General features: G+C 36.2%; 2 protein-coding genes across 8 annotated transcripts in view; one reads left to right on the top strand and one right to left on the bottom strand.

The window, feature by feature from the left end:
• The first annotated feature begins 332 nt into the window (after positions 1-332).
• On the top strand, positions 333-4,731 carry LOC127867494 (uncharacterized). Of its 2 annotated transcripts, XM_052408674.1 has the most exons (4): positions 333-723; positions 2,461-2,747; positions 2,936-3,259; positions 3,530-4,731. In XM_052408674.1, exons 1-4 carry the CDS (start codon positions 432-434, stop codon positions 4,517-4,519), a joined length of 1,893 nt encoding a protein of 630 aa, XP_052264634.1. In that variant the 5' UTR covers positions 333-431; the 3' UTR covers positions 4,520-4,731. The 2 variants fall into 2 exon arrangements, with proteins under 2 accessions (XP_052264634.1, XP_052264633.1); XM_052408673.1 differs by having other exon boundaries at positions 2,936-4,731.
• Positions 4,732-6,051: 1,320 nt separating this feature from the next.
• LOC127867492 (transient receptor potential cation channel subfamily A member 1-like) overlaps positions 6,052-24,000 on the bottom strand; it is a 66,826-nt gene continuing 48,877 nt past the window's right edge. For all 6 annotated transcript variants that reach the window (XM_052408666.1, XM_052408668.1, XM_052408670.1 and 3 more), the window contains 6 exons: positions 20,210-20,278; positions 14,537-14,617; positions 13,686-13,945; positions 11,396-11,496; positions 9,734-9,846; positions 6,052-8,769 (listed from right to left, as the gene is read on the bottom strand). In XM_052408666.1, coding sequence (XP_052264626.1) covers positions 8,740-8,769; positions 9,734-9,846; positions 11,396-11,496; positions 13,686-13,945; positions 14,537-14,617; positions 20,210-20,278 — 654 coding nt within the window. In that variant the 3' untranslated portion in view covers positions 6,052-8,739. The remainder of the gene's footprint in view (positions 8,770-9,733; positions 9,847-11,395; positions 11,497-13,685; positions 13,946-14,536; positions 14,618-20,209; positions 20,279-24,000) is intronic.

Raw genomic sequence — 24,000 nt, 5'->3', positions numbered from 1 at the left:
AACTAAAAACTAAAAAAAAACAGGCTATGAAGGTGCGTTACTTGGCATCCTTTTCAATAATTATGTTTGTAACGTGTCTTCCGTCTAACATCAATACAAGCAACTAAATTATATAAATTGTTATCAATTTAGGCGTTTTACTTCATGTATATAGTTTCTCAAACAAATATCTGCTTCATACTAATTTTTGTTATTCTTTCATTCTTAATTTTGCACGTTGGATAGATATTCACTTGCATATTATGAATAATATTTTTTTATTTGAATTAATAAAGTTGACGTCATAATTGTGTTATATGGCGCATGCGTATTACATATCATGACGTCGTCATCTTGACAACGCATTCATTTAGCTACTGAAGATGCGCCATAATGGATGGGCGCATATTATTTTTTGAGCTTATTATATGTTTTAAAATGTTAAACTAGTAATGGGCAATTGTATGTGCAAGCCTTTGTGTCAAGAAAATGTAGTGACAGAATATAAAGACAATTTAGGATACGATTCAGAGGACGAAACAGGGTCAGAAGAAGGGGAAAACGAAGGCTCGGACGAGAGTAGCGATAGCGGACCACGTGAAAGGTTTTATTGTGAGAGGGCAGAAGTAGAATTCACAAAGAAGAAAGAAATAACGAGACCGCGGCGGCAAGATATAGATGAACTGGTTCAGCTTGCTGTGAACGAAGACAGATTGGCCGAAATGTTGGAGACAGACATTGATGGTAAGTTCTTGTGGTATTGTCCAGAGCGTAGTTGAAATGGGTGTGGTATGAGCCAATGTATTTAGCCTATAGACTTATAACAAAACTATCATTCTAAAGATACAAAAACATCACACAAAAGCAAGTCGCGATTGATCCATGCACACAAACACATTAAAATTAGTTGACATTTTTAAGTTTATTATCAGATCGTGAGAAAATCGTAATATTTTTGCGATAAACGTTACTAAAGGACTTATTACCAATGTCGTTTTGATCCGTGGGTATTAAATAAGGCATTAATGTATTGCATTATTTTATGTTCGTTTTATTTTTAACGTACGTTTATTAACACTTAAAAATGACACCAACCTAGGAAAACTGTTTTTAAAGGTTAATTTATTTAATCCGTTTAACCGTTGCATACATTTTCAGACAATGCATTGTACTTACGCGCAAGTTTATGTTCTACATGTTTATTTGTGAACACCGAATTTGTTAATTAGGTTGCAAAATATAATTTAGAGTGTACATTATGTTGTGAACATGTTATCTAAAGGGAACTTATAAAGGTTTCAGACAATTGAGGTACATGATGCGTGTACTGTATAGAAGTTTTTGACGACTACTGTAAAGAAGGTGTGGAATATTGCATTTCAACTTTCAATGGATAGGTTAGTCGCCCTGTGTTTCGGTAGACCATTCGTTTACGCTGAAAAATCTTCATAACACCACCTATGATTCATTATGGTATCCCGTTAGTCAAAAGAGAAAATACGCGTTTGTTGATTTTGAGTTCAAACGTCAACGTCGCCAGAGCTAGTTACACGACATGCCATTCTTTATGAGAACGCTGTGAGCTTCGATCGATGAGAATGCCCTTCGATCATCCAACGTGAAGGTTCAAAGAGTAGTTTCGTGAGTTTAGCCTTGTTAAAAAATAATTACGCATATTGATAATGAGGTCATGAAATCAAGGCTACAGGGGCTTTATCATTGAAATTAGTTTCTCCATTGTATCTTCTGGAGAACGTTGCGTTCACATAAAACTATCCAACGTGGAGTAATGACTAATCAATATACATGTTTTACAAACATCTCGCATATATTATGGCACAAAACATTAGTACCATGAGTACATGACGGCTATGATTTTGAAGAGTCCTTTGCAACAAAACGGCACCCTTTTTTATTTAAAACTTGTCTGCATGTCGTTAGGACGGGAGGAGGCCGTATACATATTGCACAACATTTCTTGTTATACCCCCACAAACGAAGTTTAGGGGTATATAGGAGTGAAATTGTCTGTCGGTCTGTCTGTCGGTCCGTATTAAGTGCCCGCTCTTTAATTCAAGTTGTTTTCATCCGATGTTGTATCTAGATGATGTCTAGGTCAAGTTCGAATATGGTTCATGCCGGGTCATGGTGTCACTTGGTGCGTTTTAAACATTGAGCATGGTGTCCGCTCTCTAATTCAAGTAGTTTTCATCCGATGTTTACCACACTTGGTCAGAAGTTGTAACTAGATGATGTATCGGTTAAATTTAAACATGGGTCATGCCGGGCTAAAAACTAGGTCACGGGGTCACTTGTGCGTTTTAAACATTGAGCATGGTGTCCGCTGTTTTTTGTGAAGACAACGTGCAAAATATTCTGTGTCAATGCGGCATGTGGGAGTATTCGTCACGTCTGTGACAAAGCTCTAGTTATGCTAAGTTTGGCACCAAACGTATTCATGTTACTTTAATGATATCGCAGAGGACTTCACAACAGACGAGCTCGAGGAATACTACACTAAGAGAGACGCGCTGGTTGGTGAATATACAGATGATGTCCTTGAGGCAGAGCTTGTCGTGCTCGGGATCGAGGCGGACTCCGTCTATAACATAGGGGATAACTACAGACCCCTCGGTGCGCCAAGTGACGTCATGCTGAGCACTTCGACGTCGTCGGTGTTCAGATACCTTCAGCATCTTCAAAGTCCATCAGTCATGGCGAGCTTCATTCGAGTGACCACTGTCATCCCTGACCGCGGCAGTTATGAGGTAGACAATAAGCACATGCTTTCAGTATTGGCTTTTTACTGATCTAATTTTTATTTTAAATGAATAGTGTATGAAATATTGAAAACTTGTATAAATCATTCATACAATTTATAACAGACATTTAAAATATTGATAAATACTGTAAATCTAGGTTCTTATCACGTGTATTTTCTCCTCCTCACGTACAGCGATACACTCTACATCCGTGCTACGCATTCGACTCTCGCTGTTCCCTCCGCGTCTTGTGGACGCCCAACGCAAACGATGACAACACAAACGACCCGGATGTGTGGGTCGTCATAGAAATAATGAGAGTGTCCACCAGGTCCGTCGATCTACACTCGCGGGCAAGCATTAGTCCTGATCTTCGCTATGAGTACCGAAGCTGGAGTTTCAGCAATTGTAGTCGAATTAGCTATAGGAGTGTTGAATGCATCGAGTCTGGACTCAGAACGGTTGACCTTTGGGGAATTTGTGAATACTTTGAAACCAGACTGAGTGTTCATTATGAGGTGAGCCCTTGCCAAAGGCGCATTTCTAGCGATACGAGAATTGATCTTCAAAGGAACTCATCCGGTGCACGACATTTCCTGAACGAAACGAGAAGGCATTCTAGTGCTGAGCTGAACAGAAACGGTATGTTAAGGCAAGGTTTCTACTCTGAACAGAGCTTCTATAGATGTGTAAGTGAGTGCAGTACACCCTCGCGCAGTGGACATTCTCAAACAAACCTTCAGGGCATTTCTGAATACTTTGAAACCAGACTGAGTGTTCATAATGAGATGAGCCCTTGCCAAAGGCGCATTTCTAGCGATACGAGAATCGAACTTCAAAGGAACGCATCCGGTGCTCGACATATCTTGAATGAAACGAGAAGGCATTCTAGTGCTGAGCTGAACAGAAACAGTATGTCAAGGCAAGGTTTCTACTCTGAACAGAGCTTCTATAGATGTGTAAGTGGGTGTAGTACACCCTTGCGCAGTGGACATTGTCAAACAAACAGCTTTGTACCAAACTTTATTAACGAGTCCAAATCCCACGACGTCCGCGCAGCGATTTCCCATTTTGATGACGAAGAACATGCTTCTTTACGGCAAGCTGACAGCACTAGCTCGATCTTCGCGTATTCTAGCCACGCCTCGATATTTTCCTCATCATCCGTGTGTCTCTCCGCTTACGGACGTTTGCCGCACAATTCCGAAGGGTCCGCCTCTCAAACTTCTTACGGATCAATTGCTTCACACAGGAGCGAATCAAGCCCTGCAGAAGAATGTTTAAGCGATGATGAAGTTATATCAGGCGACATTCAGCTCCAAGCGCATGGCACAGTCAATGTCGTGAAAGCAGGCATATCATATCACGTCAGATTTTGCGAAGACGTTATGGTTGTGGTGCCACCACCGGGTCCCTTCTTTGACTGCGGTAGGAGTTGTTATTGCATAGACAACGTTGTTAAAGACGACTTAGTGAAAGACGACGTGGTCAAAGTGGTTCCTATTCACCCGATTGTTGAAAACTCGAGTTTGCCTGAATGTGCAACAGAGGTCACCAATAATAAGAAATTCCAGTTTAAAGGTGCATTTGCTCGACATTTCCCTACTGAACGTTACCCCGCCCGCCAGAGCCCTGAACGTGATCTGATCGAAGCTGATGACATGCCTGATGCTCATGTGGAAAAAAACAAAAGTAGAAGGTCTAAAATAGGCAAATTCTTAAGAAGATTATTTACAAGATCACGGAAGAAAAGAAAAAGCAAGCCAAGCAGGTCCTAAGGAGATGGCGATCAATTTACTGCAGGACCTTGCAAATAAAAGGACTTTGTTTAGATGACTTTTACTTTTCTAGTAACTTTTTTGCATGTTTGTGTTTTAAGTCGTGGTAACGACGACCCACTTGTGGTCCTGCTGCCGACTGTTTCTTTATGATGCATGCATTATTTAATAATATGAGAAAACAATCAATAAATGTATACATTTTGATTAAAGATCTAGTTTTGTAATATAATCGTTTTTTATTCGTCACAGTTTGGTACCAGTCATTGTGCATGTCACGTAATCAGGTTGACTGCGCTCTGATAATCCGGATATATATGAAGGAAATTATGTCAAATTTGTTATGCTTTGATTTCTTGGCATATTTCAGGAATAATATGGCGATAAATTAGTCTACTCACATGTTTTCTGCGTACGCTAATGACACGTACCTAGTGAATTGACATCGTGATTTACACCGCATTCCAGACCATCAAACGAGCTCTAACCGGGTCTTTTCTCAGTCTATAAGGAGATCTGTATTGATTCATTTGAAAGAGTTCCTTGATGCATGATGTCGTTTATATACTGTAGTAATATCAGCTTTTGGTTATTTATTGATGAATATGCGGTACATATTTATTGATAAATTTCTATTGCCGATATTGAAAAAAAAATCAAGTTGTAAATAAAAATCTAATACTATAATTATGTAGTATATAAGGCCCAGTTACAATTGCGCGTTAAAATCCCTCTTGCAGAATTTCCGTGTCAGTACTCTTCAACTAAATCGTCAGGGAAAGACATACTGTACTATCGATAAACCTTGATAACACAACATTGTTTTCGCGATTAGGAAACAAACGCTACTGAAATACTGTAGTGTGATAAAAGCAGGGAAATAGTTTCATTATCTAACCACAAATGGTTGTCGTACTCGGTCAGCCCGTCTGGAAATCGTTTTTGAAAGTCTGAAAAGCTTCCGAAATTAGTCAGTTTGCTATAAATATCACAGATAGAATTTAGTATTTTTATCAGAAAGTATTGCACTTAGATGTTCCATTTACGGGACGCAATGTGATTTTTAAAGTCCCGCGTCATGAGAAAATGGGTCTTATGCCACATGCCGTTGCTAAAGCCCAACCCGCGCACCTCACAGTCAGATCAAGAGATACCTAATGAGACCATGAAGACTTGCCTGATATTATAACAGCGTAGCTCATGATCAGACTTCGTAATGACACAGGCTAGGCTTTAACTACCCTTGCCGGAACGCCATAAGACCCGTTTTCGCACGACGTGGCTCTGACAGTGTGATTAAAATGTGTCGAAAGAAAACTGCCTGTTTATAAAGTATTAACATACCATTATTTTTTGATGGCGGAGAAATAAAAACTCATGATAAACCAGTGAGGACACATGAAGTGATCTCCGTAGTGTATTTTTCTATCCGCGAACACTATTGTGTAGTTTGAATTAGCGTACACTTAATAGGCCATATTTCTGCGGTTGATATGCGGCAAACAAGTGAAAAACAACAACAACAACAATACCACCTTTGATTCAATTTAATTATAAGAAACATAAATTTTCTAACTATATTTCAAAGCCAGGATATAGGCAGAGTACATGTATCTGTTTAAAAGATATCTCTTTAAAATAATAACCACTTAATGGTCACTGCATAACGATAAGAAAATTAGTTTACTAAGAACTTTATTTCATAATTCCTTTATATAAACCTGACAATGTATCATAAAAAAAACAACATTTTTTTTAAATGTATCAAAAAAATGTCATATGTTTAAAATGTATTATATACCATACAACTTTTTGACGAACAACATTGGAAATGTTGGCTAAAAAAGAAAAAAAACAACTGTGTGGTAATTACTTGTGAATAAATAATTCAACTATAAGAAGTGCAACAATAAACAAGAGCACCGCATAACGGGTGCCACGCTCGGCTACGGGTGCAGTTTTGAGTAAACGAAAGCTTGTCAGATTTTTTTTTTTTAGAGGTCACAGTGACCTTGACCTTTGACCTAGTTACCCCAAAATGGGTGTGGCATGTAGAACTCATCATGGTGCATCTACATATGAAGTTTCAAAGTTGTAGGTGGAAGCACTTTGATTTTAAAGCCAATATTAAGGTTTTAGCACGATGCGGAAGGCGGACGTCAGACGGCGGTAGTTGGACCGCGGACGACACGACAAGCTGGCTATGACAATACCTCCGGTTTTCTCTGAAAACGCCGAGCTAAAAATTATGTTATTAAACTGGATTTAACAACTTGCAATAAAACAATGCAGCACATAATTATAACAATCATTTAAAATGAGAGGAAATATTTCTGCACACAAATTTTATACCAAAGACGTAGTCTACGCTTCTGTTTAAACTCAGCAGAACAGTCGCTCTATGAATCAATTCAAACATGTGCAGTGGGATAGCTCATTAGTGAAAACATATCACAACTCCTGAAGATACAAAGGTGACATGTCACAAATATCTATATTTCTTCTCTGTGGAACAGCGCATTGCATACAGCAGGCACATATTTATTATATTGTAGTGTGTTAATGCTGTCTACCATACTGAGCAATCTACTTAAATTATTTTGGCTCATGAATACAAATAGCGTTTTTTGTTTGTATAAAATGTAAAAAAACTGCTTAAAAAAATAGAGTAAAATTACAAAAACAAAAATACTGAAAAGTTAAGAGTAGGTCATTGTAAATTGTTATAGATAAGCTGTAGATTGACAAGTTTAGATCAAACTCCTTTAACTAAAAACAAACTTTCATGAACTACAACACTTAAATTCAAACGCCAAAACATTTTAAAGTTTAATGTCTTGTGACATATTCTAAAAAAGACACAACAATATATGCGTTTTTGTTAAAAAAATTACGTTGAAGCCCTAATTAAATATTACTTGTTTATATCTGGCAAACGGTTTGTTATTATTGAAAAAACTTGAGAGAACTTAACAGTTATGTAGTTTTTTAATTTCCAACAAAAGATCACTGCAAAACTATTTGCTTTTTTTTAAACCTTATCTTTTAATGGTTTCAAATCATTTGTCACTAAAAGGGGCTCTTCTTTTTTTGCTGTAGTTAGGTGATGGTTTAATATCTTAAAAACAAATTAAATGTTCTAATATGTTTTTTATTTCTTGTATACACTATAATTTTGTCATAAGTTTCAATAAACTATATACATATACCATATAAATATTGAACAACATATTTTCATGTAAAACAAGACAGCATACAATTGCCAGAAAACAACTCATTTGTTTAAATAAAGTGAACATTTGTTTACACTTAACATAATAAATTTAAAAATAAAATAAATAAAAAGATAAAGATATCACAGAACACTTCTTTCAGGGTAAAACACTATAGATACAAAAATATTTAAAAACAGATCTAATAGATTGTACTTGCTTGCACAATTAAACGAGAGGGCCAAGCTGGTTCTAGATTGCTCGCCTGTGTAATCGGGAATGGTCAGTTTCGAACTGTCATGATCTGAAAAACTGTACCAAGGACCTCATACCAAACATCAAAACAAAATCATTAGCAAGAGCTTGCCCTGAGGTAAGCCAAAAAATGTTTTAAGAGATGTTTTATAAGCATGTTTTTCTTGATAGGCAAATGTTTTTTTTAAGCTTGAATTTTAGAAGAAAGTATTGACAAAGAATGATGACAACTGACAACAAACATTTTATAATATTTATCTAGCAATGGCACTTCATGATTATAAAAATATGGACTACAGTTTCATTCCCTACTTAAACAACATTGCTTAAGATCTTTCCTAGTAATAACATGGTCCTCAGGAACTAACAGCTTGGAGGCATTATGTATAAAGCATCCAAGTTTACACACTATTTACAAAATATCAACAAATGTGCAATTGGTTGCAATTCATTTACAGTTGAGTTATGAACACTGTTTTCAATTTTTTGAGAAACTTACAGATTCCTTTTGAATTTAGATTAGCATGCTGTAAATATTGCAAAAACATCATTAAGCAAAAAGTAACCTCCAATATTTACGAACTAGAATGCAACACTTTGGCCCCCAAAAAATGTTTGTATCCTTTTCCTGACCAATCCATGAAACGGCGAGGAAGTTTGATGCTTCTTATATGCCTAAACAACCACATAAGTATGCATTGTATTTAATTGTACAATTTTACAGTTGAGCACCAAGTACGAAGGCCTTCCACTCTATGCTATTGAAAAGTCCATTCCACGAGACTGAAACAGAAAATGTTACATAACTAATACAGGAGGCAGCATTGCAAAATATTGAATTTGGAATAATGTGTGTTAAACCCTTTCCCACTCAGCAGCAAAATGAAAATGGCTAAATGCAAACAGCATAAAACCAGAACAGCCTGCGAGTAACTCGCAGTCTGTTCGGGTTTTATGCTGTTTGCTGCTCATCAGTATCTAAGGGATGGAAATGAAGCCTTAAAAACTTGAATCTAGTAATAAAGGTCTTTAATAACATTTAACTTTGTAAGGGAAAACAAATGTGTGAAAATACGTAACACAATGGTAAAGGGTTAAATTAGAGCATGTAAAGAAATATTATTAGTACAACCAAAATAATAATATGTTTGATTCCTCATTCATGCAAAATAGTGCTGGGCTGTAGGAAGGGATTTTTTTATTTACCATTTAAATCTTATACTTAAAGATTCAATGAAATTAACAACATGTGTGTGAGATTTAAACACCGTGTACATGTACTATAGACTCAAGTGTGGCCTTTTGACCTGACTAAGCCAATGAAAAACAAGTGTGAGGTGAGACAATAATTATAATCATCATTGAGGAGCTCAGATTTTACAAAAATGATATACAAAGAAACCGTTTAATAAATAAATAAAAATTCAATAATCAAAATCAATGTTTTTAGGTATTACATGACATCAGCTGTATAGATTTGTTTTTCTATTAACTGAATGCACTCCATAATACTTTCATTAATGTTGATTTCTAGATATGAAAAAAAATCATTAAGACCGTGTTTTGTTTAAAAGCTACTGAAAAATTAAGTCAACATCTAATAGCACCTAAACACGCAACTCAAAATTATAACCAGGTTACTCTTTTTTTTTCATACTAACAAAACAACATATTTATGTATACTGTACTCTCTGTATGATACAGAAACAGTTTGAATATTTCCTCTCTAAAAGATTATTTTCCTTACTGAAGAGCGGCCACTGGAGATGACTTCGTTGGAGTAAGGGTCATGTACATAGAACTCGTGCGTGGAAACCTCGACCTCTGGCTGCACAAAGGCTGGACTCGGGGCAAATATACCTGAAAGTTGACAACAAAGCAGTAGTGTCTCACAGAATATCATGGCATATAAGGAAATTTAAAGGGGCCTTTTCACAGATTTTGTCATGTATTGAAGTTTGTCATTAAATGCTTTACATTGATAAATGTAAACATACATTGGATCTAAAAAGCTCCAGTAAAAAAACAAGAATAAAATGAAAGAAAGAAAAAAAAGTAACCCTCAACTGGGCTTGAAAAACTGACCCCTGGAATAAAGTCGATCGATTAGACCACTCAGCCATACGTGCTCATACAATGAGTGATGTATTTAATACTTTATATAAGCAATCCTCATAGTATCAAAAAATGTAACGACAACAGAACTCTCCAAATTATTCAATTGTTCAAATTGTTGAAATGCTTCATAATGTTCAGGGTTTGAAATCGTCAACAGATGCATATCATGGTAAATGGCATGGTATATGTTCAGTATTACGGTTTCCTCACATATATCACACCTACAATGAAAATTGGCGAATCTGAAACAATTTTTTTAATTTTGTCAATTTACCAAAACGTGAAAAGGCTCCTTTAAATAGACCACTAATATTATTTGCAGTAAATAAACATGATAAGACATGGACATGATGTAACTTTATAGGAAGTTTAGTAGATATGGTGTATGCAACATCCTTTAAGACTAAGTGTGGTATGGTCTACATGTATGTAGCATAATTTGAGAATTACTTGGATATAATGCATATTGCATGTATCAAGCTTTCATAGTTGGATATAATTTAAGTTTCATGCTTTCATAATCAGTTGGATATAATGCAGGTATCATGCTTTCAGTCTTAAACAAACATAACGCTTACTACAACTCTAAAGAAAAGCAGTCAGGGGTTTCGTTGCCGATCGCTACTCTCGCAAATTGCACATTAAGCAAATTAAGTCATCAGATTGTATACAAACAAGTTCCAGGGCCATTGATTGTGATCAGAATGCTAATTGCCCTTTGTTACAGATGAGAATGAAATCTTTTGAAACTGATTTTCTTAACGTAACAGCATGTTTCACGCTTGGATGGACACAAACACTGCCAGTTAAAATCAAAATAAGCATTATTAATTTGAAATCGTCTGAATTCTTTGGGAATTAAATGAATGTGCTGTATTCTTAAAATAATAAAAACACTCGACAGCTGTAAACATATTTTATTCTCACGTGACCGTATTAATTCTGCAGTTAAATTCAATCATCACCATTCATTTACAGTAAACAAAAATGTTGACAAAAACTGAAAGAAATATTTCCTTCAGTAGACTATTATGTAATAGAAATACTTACTATGGAAAAATATAATGTCATGTATACATTTACTACTGCTTAATTCAATGTCACCATAGTTATAAAAGTCCACTTAGATAATTGCTGATACACCATAGTTCATAAGATATTACACAGCTGTTTTACAAGTACCGGTAGCTATGTTATTGCATATTATGAATCTGTTTTAAGTTTTTTACATAACATAAAATTACAGTGATTGTGTGCGTGTGTTTGTGTGTGCGTGTGTGTGATTCCTTACTTTTTGCAGCCATTTCTTCAGGCAGCATGGGTTCTAGGACAGAGGATTCTTCAGACACAACCATGCCCTTCTTCTTTCGTTTGCCTGCACTCTGAGTAGATCTGTAATGCAAGGGTTCAATATGCAGTTATAAAACTGGATCATCATGCAGTGCACAACCAGGATGGCAAATCATCGCTGTTACAAAAATGTTGAATATGGTTTTCCAAGGGTCTAAAAAAATGGTTAATGATATTTCAAGCTTAGGCCACGACTTTTTTTTTTATTGGTTTACAAAAATTATTTTGAAAATGGTCCATCGGGCGGTCGAAAAAAAAAAAAAAAAAAAACATCATTGGAAAAAAAAGTTAATACTAATAACATCAGAACAAAGACAACATATCTTTTATAACCTTAAACACAGAGACAAAAAATCAAATTATGCAATGAAACACATCTATATCTTCCAATAAAATGAGTCCTAACAGCACCTTATGTAACATCAGGCAATTTTAAACACTGCATTACATGACATGCGTTCTTCTCCGATTAAAACGAAAACCTGCGCTTCATTTCCATAATTGGATGCGCACCATTACGCAATGCGATGCCCGTTGCATAAATCTTATATAAGATAAACTACTCATACACAAATTACCCGGTATGTGTTTGCTCTTACTCGACTTATGAGATCGTACATGAAAAAAAAAATCGAGGTAGATCGATCCATGCGTCGTCGCGGTAATGTTTGTCAAAGTTGTTGTTGTCATGAAAACTCGTTGATTTACAACGCAAAACGTCTTATTTGAACTGACGCGAATTAATTTAATCATATTTGTCAACTTCGCTTTTGCTTTATTTTGATAATTTAATCCAAAGTTTAATGTTAGCAAGTGTTTTTTTTACTGGAATTGTAAACAAGGAGTCAGTTAAAGTCTTCCGAAAATGTGCAGTCTGTGCGAATTGACAGTTTGACGTCATCAAAGGAAAGCCGCTTTCTGTCGGAAGCAATAAAGCGACAAATTTCGCGCCGAAAAAATTGGCTTCCTTTGTCTAGCAATCAACATGCCGAATCAATTGTGTGTTTGGTTCTCAATTGCAATCCTCCAATTTAATAAAAGCACGTGCATAGCTCCGCCTTCGAATCTTTTGCAGAGAACGGAGGCGGAGTTTAACGGTTAATTGAGCTAGTGTTTTACACAAGTTGAGTTCCGATTTGCCGAAATTACTCGGCCCAAAGCGTTGAAACGACAAATACATTTATCAATGATTTTCCGAGATATACCGATTTGTTCCGATTTCCAAACTTTCTGTACAGTTCCTATAAACTATGGCGGACGTGTTTACAAAATTCCTAAACACATATATCGTAAATAATGGCAGTGTTTTATTGGATTATTTATACTAATTATCAAATACTATCGGGTTTGTTTAATATAATTAACATGTTAAACAATATAGTTGCGTCACAGACACGGAAATAAATTTTGATGGGGTCGACATTTGACTGACGCTGATTTTCTTATTGTCTGTAATTTTTACCCGAAATAAATTTTGAGAAGTGCCCATAAAAGGACTGGTACATAATGTGTCACATTGAAAAATATCCCGATCTCTGCAATTGAATATATGTGAACCAATCGTTGATTGTACTTACTTGATTTTATTCGCAACCGTACTCAAACCGGATCGTTTTTTTTTCTCGTTTCGCTCGTTTTGCAGTGCGGTCGGGAATAAAATATTTAAAAAAAAGACGATTTTCCGATTTTATTTTTTTCCCATTTTCCAAAAATTAGGGTCGGCGGTTTTGTAAACCAAGAAATATAAAAGTCGTGGCCTTACAATTTAAATCATCCAATATTTATGAATAATATCCTATATGAACTGTTGTGATATCTTTGGAGAACAATTGTTGAAGAAATATCTTACGGAATATCTTAAAATTTACTACATTTCATCAAAAAAGGCATCCATTAACATATTAAATAATTAAGTTCCTTAAAAACATTTTATTTTGAAATTAAGTCCAAAGTCAATTTTCACAGTGAGTAATTCAGAAATTTGAAAAAAAAACATGACACTTTATTGTAGTAGTTAACACTTTCAGTGCTGGAACCGAATTTTGAAGGCCTTTGCAAACAGTTTGGATCCAGATGAGACGCCACAGAACGTGGCGTCTCATCAGGATCCAAACTGTTTGCTATTCTGATAGTCTTTGAAAAAAATGGAAGAAAATGCTAATTTTAGAAATTCAGCAGACAACATTTTATCAGACAACAAATTTCCCAGCATGCAAAGGGTTAATACATACTCTCTCCTCTGAGGTTCCTCTAACTCCTGCAAATCTTCCAGCTCCCTCATGCCACGCACTGACTGGGGCCTCCAAGGCCCCCCATAAGGCATCCCACCCTGCCCCCCTTGCTGTCCCTCTTGGCCCCCATTGGAGAGGTTGAGGAGGAGGGACTTGACCATCTTCATGTCGCGCTTGAATTGGTTCATCATATGCGTCTGCTTCTCTTCTAGCGCTGTCAAGCCCTTGGCCACCTGGTCCCGAAGAATGTCCAGCTCTCCCTGATACAGTAAACATGTGTTTTAGAAACTTTAAAACAGGATGACTTTTGTGTATGTTTTGCTGATTTAAAATAATATTTCTAATTAGAACCAAAATCTCTTTCTCCACCGTTTTGTTCACATGTTATCACCAGTGTTCATCAGTGCCCATTTTAAATTCACTCAAAAGTCTATACGTTTTTCAATGGTAAAAGGCGCAAATGCCTTCAATACCTCTTGTAAAATATCCTGCCATCACAGAAATTACCCCTTCTTATAGCCGGTCATATAATCAAGTCATATGGTTTACAGTCTTAAGAATGAGCTAAAACCCACAAGCCCAACAGTGGTACATTTTGAACTCCGCTTCTTCAGTTTTTTTTGTTTCATATACACAGGTTGTGAACTTTTTCTTGGTCTCAAGTGATAATATAAGAATAAATTCATGCTTACTTGGTCGAATTGTTCATTTCAATGACTGGGTTTCCTTTCTTTGAAAGAGTTACTCCTGTATCAAATGCAGAATTATTACATAAAGCACCCTTTCCCTACCCAAATTAAAATATTTTCAACACAGAAAATACCAGAAATTTCATGTCCATGCATGGTTACCTGAAATTTCTCTGTTGTCACCATCTTGTTTTTCTTCTCTTGTGGTTGTGGTTGCTGCTGGTCTTCCTCGTAAAGTTCCTCCTGAAATAACACACGACACAGGAATTAACCTACAAGGTGTAAGGATATTGTTTGTGTCTTATATTGATACACAAATGAACATCTTTGGCCATTGTTCACATATAAAACATGTATCTCCCTGCTAACTAGGCTTTTGGCATCTTGATTGCTAACTTTACCTCCAGGATACAATGGCTCATTTCTTCACTGCTATTCCTTAGTCGTCTTTCTTAGATGTACTTTTTAGACAACAACAATTTTCTTTTAAATTTTAATTATATGTGTTACTTCTAGACGCAAATGTATAGTGTCTCAGTATGTATTAAATGTTTTAACAGAAAACCTAAATAATTTTTTACAGATACTTACGGAACAAAGAACTTCAGTAAATATGAGTTTTAGTTGTATGTCTGATACTTGCTGAAGTCTCTTAGCAAAACTACATGCCTGTTTGCAAGATGTTGTACACTTTTCAGTAATGCTTTTAATTATTTAACGAGCTTAACAACACCATGTTTGACCTTTGACTATTATGTGACACATCTTCTCCACATGGTCAAGATTGTTGGTTAATTACTGTAAAATTGCATGATCAATCATGAAGTAAAATTTACAGTCTGGACAAGATGTTAAATACTCAAATATAACCTTTGACCTTTATATATGACCTGACCATTCAGCTATCTTTCCATCATGAGTCAGTTTATCTACCATAAACAACCTTTTTAAGAAACATTCATGTGGCAATATAGGTTTCAATCAACATGGATTTAATTAACCCATTTATGCCTACTGTCTAGAAAAAAAGCCTTGGCAAACAGCGTAGACCCAGATGAGACGCCGAATCATGCAGTGTCTCATCAGGGTCTGCCCTGTTTGCTTAAAGGAATTTCTGTAAGAAATATTCTATATATAGAAAATAAAATACTAGACATCCCTAATTTTGGAAATAAATTGATCCAATTTAGAAGGATGGGAGAGTCCACTAGGCATAAATGGGTTAAACATGATTGATTTGCAAGTTTTATAACAAATAAATTGTGTATGTCTTATTACTTTATTCAATATTTCTAAGTCCTACTGTAAAAGAACTGTCATGTGAATAATGTTCTGTACTTTTGTTTTATTTCTTTCCTGCTTGAATGAGTCAAAAACTACAGAAGATGTTTACTCAATATAATTATGTATTCATCCATTGCAGAGAAAATGAGTCAATCAATATCAACTTCAATTGCAAGAATCACATTGAAGGATTACTGTTGTTAATTTAAAAGCACGACACAGCAGCCAAAGCCTGTCACCACACAATTAATTCTGCTTTACCAAAAATTCTGGACAAAGACAAAGTTTGACAACATAGATCATTCTAAATGTCTGAAAATCTTCTCATGTCTATATCTGTGAAAAAAGCAAACAAACACAAAAGCAAAACTGGTCTTTATGCATTGTATAGTGCTTAGAATCATTACATATTTGAACAATTTAATTTAAAAATTATAACAATTTATGATACTAGTCTGAAAACAAGTTGATGACTAATTTTAAACACTACCATTATAGCCTTTGAATTAACTTAATCTATTCCATGTTAATTTTTGTTGATTTTCAAAGGCAAATGTTCAAATCCCAATTATTTTCTCTATTTTACGATCATGATTCCTTTTTTGGCATTGATGTTTTAAAATATTGGAAGAAAATCTCTTTGGACAAGCAACGACATCAAAGACATCGATACCAATTTTGAATAAAATAAGAAGTGAGACAGTCTAAAACAATATGACTTAACTGCAACAAATTTGAAAGAAATACAGATGGGATAATCAACTGTACTGGGCCCTATTTTACCAAGTATTAACTTATGCAATTCTTAGACTTAAACGTACTTAAAATATATAGAATAGTTTTACTATTTAAAATTTGTAAATTGACATATATAAATAGTTTGTTACATTTAATTTAATAAAGTATAAGGCATTTTTCATTTCTTTTAGCATAGAAGATTGAAGTGAATAAGTCATACTATGAATTTAAACAAGCAAATTCTTTGATTTGATATCCCCCGCCAAATAATAAATATTTCTACAAATGTATGACCTTTGATGTGTGACCTTGACTTCGGTAAAAAACACATAGATCTTACACTGCCTGATAATTGAAAACAATTACATCATGACATTTTGAGAATCCATTTTAGTATGGTAGAATCCTTACCAAATAAGGCATATGTAATTAAAATGTGTGATTTTGACCTTTGTGTGTGACTTTTACCATGACCCTAGCAACCTGGATCTTATATTTGACACTAAGCTAGATAATGGAGAACAATTGTGGACATTTATTACAGAATCCCTTGATGTATTGTAAAGGAATGAATAAATAATGAATAATTCATCAAAATTGTGACCTTTGACCTCAATGTGTGACCTTGACCTGAGCCCCTAGGATTATGAGTGTTAAATTTGAAGCACCCATAGATGATTGAGAACAACTTTGGCAAGTTTCATGGCTCATGTGTAAATGGAAATAAAGCTCTAAGCTTATATTAACAAGAGATGTGTTTGTCAGAAACACAATGCCCTCTTCTTCGCCGCATTGAAGCCATATATTAGACCTTTGACCTTCAAGGATGACCTTGACCTTTCACCACTCAAAATGTGCAGCTGTATGAGATACACATGCATGCCAAATATCAAGTTGCTATTTTCAATATTGCAAAAGTTATGACCAATGTTAAAGTTTTCGAATGGACGGACGGTCGGACTGACTGACGGACAGACAGACGGACGGACAGACAGACGGACTGACAGACATTTAAAAAACTATATGCCACCCTTTGGGAGCATAAAAAGCATTTTTTCAAGATACAAAAGGCCATAACTCCGTTATTAATAGATGGTGTACAATGCCACTTGGCGTGCATCATCCTCTTATCCATATATATACTCATACCATGTGTCAATGAAATCCGGCCGAGCACTTCCAAGATATGGCTCCGGACACAAAGTGCCGAACCAAGGGATGGAAAGACGTACAGATGGATGGACGGATGGACAACGCCAAAACAATATCCATACGCCTATGGCGGGGGATAATTATGTCATAGGACTGTAGTAATTGTAAATGGCATATAAACCACTTATAAAGGTATTCTTTTTTCCCCATGCATCACAAACTGCTTCATTCCAATATGCTTTTAGCATTTTGATGCCATCAACAACTTAACTTGTGAATAAAACATTGAAAAAAACAACAACGCTGAAATCAACATTTTGATGGTATCTACTTGCTTGCAAATGTACGCACCTGGTCAAGCTATAAAAATATAGGGAAACAAAATCATTTCAGACTTATACAGTAAACAACTGTAAAATTTGATCTGCTAAAAAACCACATAAAAGCCATTAAGGAATTTCCTTTTTACATTCAATTAGAAGATATGAAGACTTGATAATTGATCTCTCTGCCTGTCCACTTTATTTATTCTATTAACATAGTCTTTACTTTTTATCTGACAACTGAAGGTGTGTAAGAAAATAACAACAAACACACAAATATTGTGTATATTGAGTTTTACTTTAATATGCAAATTCACAGATTGATTTTAAAATCACTCAGTGACTTTTAATTTGTAATAAAAAATACAACGTAATTAACAATCATCTAGCATTTTGAAACTCAAAAGTTTTACAAATTTATGTACAGGTAATTAATTTAAATTGATGACTTTTGCAAAATCATTTGTATAAATTGTTACACTTATTTTTTGGACACATTCAGCTCTAAGTGCACTGAGGATGTTGCTTTTTTCTGTCGTATGTTTCATAATAACTTTGTAATTGAGCAGCTTGAGAAAAATGGTGTGCATGAATTATTCTGAAAAGGTTTAAATGGGTGAAATCAGCAAATTCACAGACTTTAATGGATCTGTGGCATTTATTTCAATCCATATTTATGAATTCGATCATAGATTACCATGTCATCAAATTAAATCATTTCTTGGACAACTAATGGGCTGAAGTGATAAAGAGCTGCTATAACTAAAATGAAAACAGGGCTAAACCCTTTCAGTGTGGGAACCAAATTTTGAAATCCTTTGCAAACAGTTTGGATCCAGATGAGACACCACAGAATGTGGCGTCTCATCTGGATCCAAACTGTTTGCTATTCTGATAGTATTCTTTGAAAAAAATCAAGAAAATGCTAATTTTAGAAATTCAGCAGACAACATTTTAGCAGAAGACAAATTTCCCAGCATGCAAAGGGTTAATGCATGTGCATAAAGTGATGTCCCAGATTAGGTTTTGCAGTCCCTACTGTAATTACTCTTATTAGTTTGTAATTACAGGTGTCCAAGCAAAAATAGACACTTTAAAATGATTGCATTGACAAGCATCCATTGTATAATCAGCTTATACCACGTGCTTGTAAAATACCAGTATAGTATTAATTACTTTAATATATGTTTGCACTATATTGAAAATAATGTCACATGCTAAAATTTCTGGCAGGAAGTTACTCCAAGGCTATTTATTGACCAACGGGTTCCAGAATGAGCATTTGATTAATTGCTACTCTGGTATGAACCTGCACAACGGGTTCCAGAATGAGCATTTGATTAATTGCTACTCTGGTATGAACCTGCACAACGGGTTCCAGAATGAGCATTTGATTAATTGCTACTCTGGTATGAACCTGCACAACGGGTTCCAGAATTAGCTTTGATTAATTGCTACTCTGGTAAGAACCTGCACAACGGGTTCCAGAATGAGCATTTGATTAATTGCTACTCTGATATGAACCTGCACAACGGGTTCCGGAATGAGCATTTGATTAATTGCTACTCTGGTAAGAACCTGCACAACGGGTTCCAGAATGAGCATTTGATTAATTGCTACTCTGGTATGAACCTGCACAACGGGTTCCAGAATGAGCTTTGATTAATTGCTACTCTGGTATGAACCTGCAGTGTATGTTATAAAAAACAAAAAACAATCTGCAAACCATGAAATCTTTGTTTATTCATCAGTCTTTATCTAACACCATCATTATATTTTGGAGCGTAAAATATCCATATTCTTTCTTAGGTGAAACCATTGTTTATTACCAGTATACATGGTTATTTACCCAAATTTATGCAAATGTAATGGGCCATTTCCCTCTGGAATTTATTGGCGTTTTATTACCTTAATCAGGTCATAAAAACATATTATGGAACTGACACCAGATAAGCAAAAATCAGTGCAGGAATCTGGTTAAATAGGGCTGTGTAGTATACTGTCCAAAAATTAAGAGTCATCACTTTTGAACATAAACGTGTATGTCCGAAAATATTGAGTCCTGAACAATATTTTTTTTTTGCCCAAAAAGGGGGTGTCTGAAAATGTAGTGTGAGTAATTACTGTTATCTGGGACAACACTTTCCGCATTTATTGTATTTTTTGTTAAACAAAAGTCTCTTTTGAGCAAAAACCAGTTTAAGCGGAAAGTGTTGTCCCTGATTAGTCTATGTGGACTTAACAAGCTAATCTGGGACAAAACTAAACTCACATTTTAAATGCCATGTTCTCGGATGGAGGTTCATTTAATTAGAACCCTGGAAAAATGGTTGCTTACCAAGGCTGTCTTGTCGTCATCATCTCCAAACTGATCATGCCAGCGTCGCTTCATCTCATCAAGCTCTTCCTATCAATCAATAAGACAGCTTGAACAATTTCTTTTTAACCCTTTCCCATTTAGAAGCAAAGTGAAAATAGCTATGTGCAAACAGCATAAAACCAGAACAGCCTGCGCATAACTCTCAGTCTTTTCAGGTTTTATGCTGTTTGCTGCTCATCAGTATCTACGGGTTGTAAATGAAGCCTTAAAACCTTAAAACTAGTAACAAAGGTTATAAATTAAATATAACTTTCTAAAGGAACTACAAATGCGTGAAAATACGTATATAAGTGGTAAAGGGTTAATTAAAAGGGACTTCTAAGCCTAGTAAATGTTGTGATTTTGAAAATGTGTTTTAGTTTTTAATAATGGCTTACTACAGAAAAGATAAACAAATGCTTTATTTTTGTTAAACAGACTCACTCATTTAGATATACAGATGTCACTTTAAAACTGTTATTTTTCTAATTTCTGTGATTGGAAAAAACATGCAATTGTATTTGTTGTAACACATTTGCTGTGTAATGTTATAATGCAAATAATGTAATGCAATTATAACAAAACAAATTATTCATTCTATAAGTAATAATTTCCATTTATTTTTTAATACAAAATGGGTAAGGTTGTTCGCTACCTCGTATCAAAGGACGCTAACAGGTTGCTAACGCAGAGGTTCTCCAAATTTGCACACGTGACATTTTCTGGAATGCTACTTCCTTTTCCGTCGAGACAAAATTCAGTTCAGACAGACTTTAAAGCTTTTGTATAAAATCGCATTTAATCTCAGTCAGCATGTGAGGTAGAGGCGCGCGACGAAAGACAGGGATGCAGAAGAGGCTGAGGTCGGTAAGCCCAGACGGCAACAACTAAACAAAGGGGATAAAGGTAAAAAAGTTATCGATTTTGATCAACTACTTAGAGAGGCCAAAAACAGGAAAAAGAGAGTGCCAAATGGTTCAAGCACCGCTATCGTGTGAACCCCTTCCTGTAAGTGTACCCACTTTTAGTTTGCAGCTACCAAGCCAGTCAACAATGCCCGCCACGTCAAACATCACAACAGCGAGCGCACCCATGCCAAACATCCGGATAGTTTCGGATGACGTAGCGGACCCTCATCCTCGATCAGTTAAAACAACAAATCGGGCTGGTCGAATTTGTCAATTTCGCATTATTGTTAAAGGGTCTGTAGAGCTCCAAAGTCATATGTCAGGGGCAACATTTTCCGTTTCAACGGACGGCCGCCTGGTGGCGCAACAAAAAGAATGCAAAGACACGATTGGTTCGATCGAGAAATGGTCAGACACATTCATTATCTTCATGTCTGTGTATTTATTTTTTTATCATAATTAATCAAAAACACAAGAATTGCTAAAATATTTTTGGACCATAAGAGAGGCTGCGTACCGCCAGGGTGGGTCGGCTTGGCGCACCTATGACGAGCAGTTCAGGCTTCCTCAGGGCATCTCACCCTCACCCTGGTCAGAAATAAAAAATGACCTTTGGTGGCGCTGTATGCTTGTGCAACCCGCAAACCTGCACACATCGGGAACGTTCCTATGCCCCTCACGCAACCAGTACACGTGTAATTATTTTAACCAGGGAAGTTGCCGCCTGGTAAACTGCCGTTTTCCTTAAAATTGCTCGGGTTGTCGGGGTAACCATCCAGCAATAAACTGTCAGAGCGTAGCGGAAGCCTCAGGAGTCGCCCAGCACGCAAACACACCGAGGTTCGATGCTCCCTTTCCTGGCAGAAATAACCCAAATTCACACAGGTTCGGGCAGCGTCAATTCTGACAAAACCGAGGCAATTTTAGTCGATACACGCAGTAACTGTCAAAACAAAAACATTATAGACATCCCTCCATCGCCGGTTAAGTTAGACGCTTTACTAAAATTTCTACGAGGGTATGATAATGTGGAGGCAGAGTTTCTTTTTAATGGTTTCAAATACGGATTTTCACTTCAATATCATGGGCCGCGACAAACTCTCGTCGCAAAAAAAAATAAAATCGGCTTACGAACACCCAGAGGTAATTTCTGAAAAAAAATCAAAAGAATTGTTGGAGGGGCAAGTTGCAGGCCATTTCTCTTCACAACCGTTCAACGAATTCATTGTATCGCTAAAAGGTCTAGTTCTAAAAAAGTACCCCAGGGAGTACCACTTGATACATCACCTGTCTTACCCAGAAGGGGAATCCGTCAATGACTATATAGACCCATCTATGACATCGGTCCAGTACACACATTTCGATAAAGCTGTTGAGTTAATACAACGTCTGGGTATATATTGTTTCTTATTTAAAATGGACATCAAAAATGCTTTCAAGATCATACCAATCAAGCCTGACGATTTTCAGTTATTAGGGTTCCAATTTAATGGATCGTACTATTTTGATAAAACATTACCTTTCGGTGCATCAATTAGTTGTGTTCCTTTAAACGTTTTAGTTCTTTTTTAGAACACTGTGTCGTTTCCCGAGTGAACTCAGGACTGCTAATTCACTATCTTGATGATTTCTTTGGCGGTGATAAGTCTCGCACACTGTGCGGTGATTTTTCCAAGGTTATGGTCGAACTAGGTGTCCCAGTGGCAGTTGAAAAAACGGAAGGTCCAACAATGGTTCTAACATTCTTAGGCAAGAGTTAGATAGTGCAAAAATGCAAGTCGGCATAACAATGGCAAAGATACATGAATTGACGGAAAAGATCAGCCAAATTCTGTCAAAACAAAAGCAAGGTTGCGCGACGCACTCTATTTCAGATGGCATAATTCAGAAACTTGGCACCGGAAGCAGACGAGGAACCACAGAGGGTACCCGAGTACCTCTGGAATATCTTCAAGACAAAGCAATCTCTTTAATGAGAAAGTCGATATCACAAAACACTAGCGCAGCATACAAAACCGGTGTTAATGCCTTTATCACATTTTGCGATCTTTACCATATATAGCAAATGCAACCAGTACCTGAACAGGCTATCTTATGGTTCATAGCATACTGCTTTGAGAAAGGCTCAGCGACCTGCACAGTCAAAACTTACTTGGCAGGAATTAACTATTGGCAACAAGTACAAGGCCACAAGTCGTTTTCCGAAGAATTTAGGCTAAGTAAGGTTATAGAAGGTTATTCGCGATCAATGGGTATAAACAAGGACAGAAGACGCCCGATCACATCCGAAATCCTCTTTAGTGTAATACAGCAATTGCCAAACGTATGCTATAACTCATATGAAGCAACTCTATTTGCTGCGATATTTTCCCTCGCCTATTTTGGGCTATTTCGTATAAGCAAGTTGGTATCACCTAAACAACCAGAAATGTATAACCAAATCAGAACGTCCGACGTTGAATTGTTGTTAAACCAGTCATACATCTCAATCCGCATCGCCAAGTCAAAAACTCTTCAACACAACGCGGCGGTCACACTCAAAATTTCAAAATCGGAGGAATCAATATGTCCTGTCCAGAGAATGCCCGACTATCTGGCTATGTCACCGGTAGGTCCTGCAGCATTTTGTCATAAGGGGGTATGCCAGTTACCAGACAGCAGGTGAACGCGGTACTAGCAAAATGCCTCGGCCGCACTTAATTCGGCAACGCTTTCTTTAACACTCATATCTTTAAAATTGGGCGTGCAACGGATCTGTCAAGGAAAGGAGTTCCTCCTGAGCTGTCAAAACCAGTATAAAACGCACAGAGATAACTCTGTAGTTCACGTCACCGTTTCTGTAATTTGGATTCAGGGATTGGC

Source organism: Dreissena polymorpha, chromosome 2 (assembly GCF_020536995.1).
Source record: "Dreissena polymorpha isolate Duluth1 chromosome 2, UMN_Dpol_1.0, whole genome shotgun sequence".
Lineage (NCBI taxonomy): Eukaryota > Metazoa > Mollusca > Bivalvia > Myida > Dreissenidae > Dreissena > Dreissena polymorpha.
This window is presented reverse-complemented; position numbering and strand designations above follow the sequence as displayed.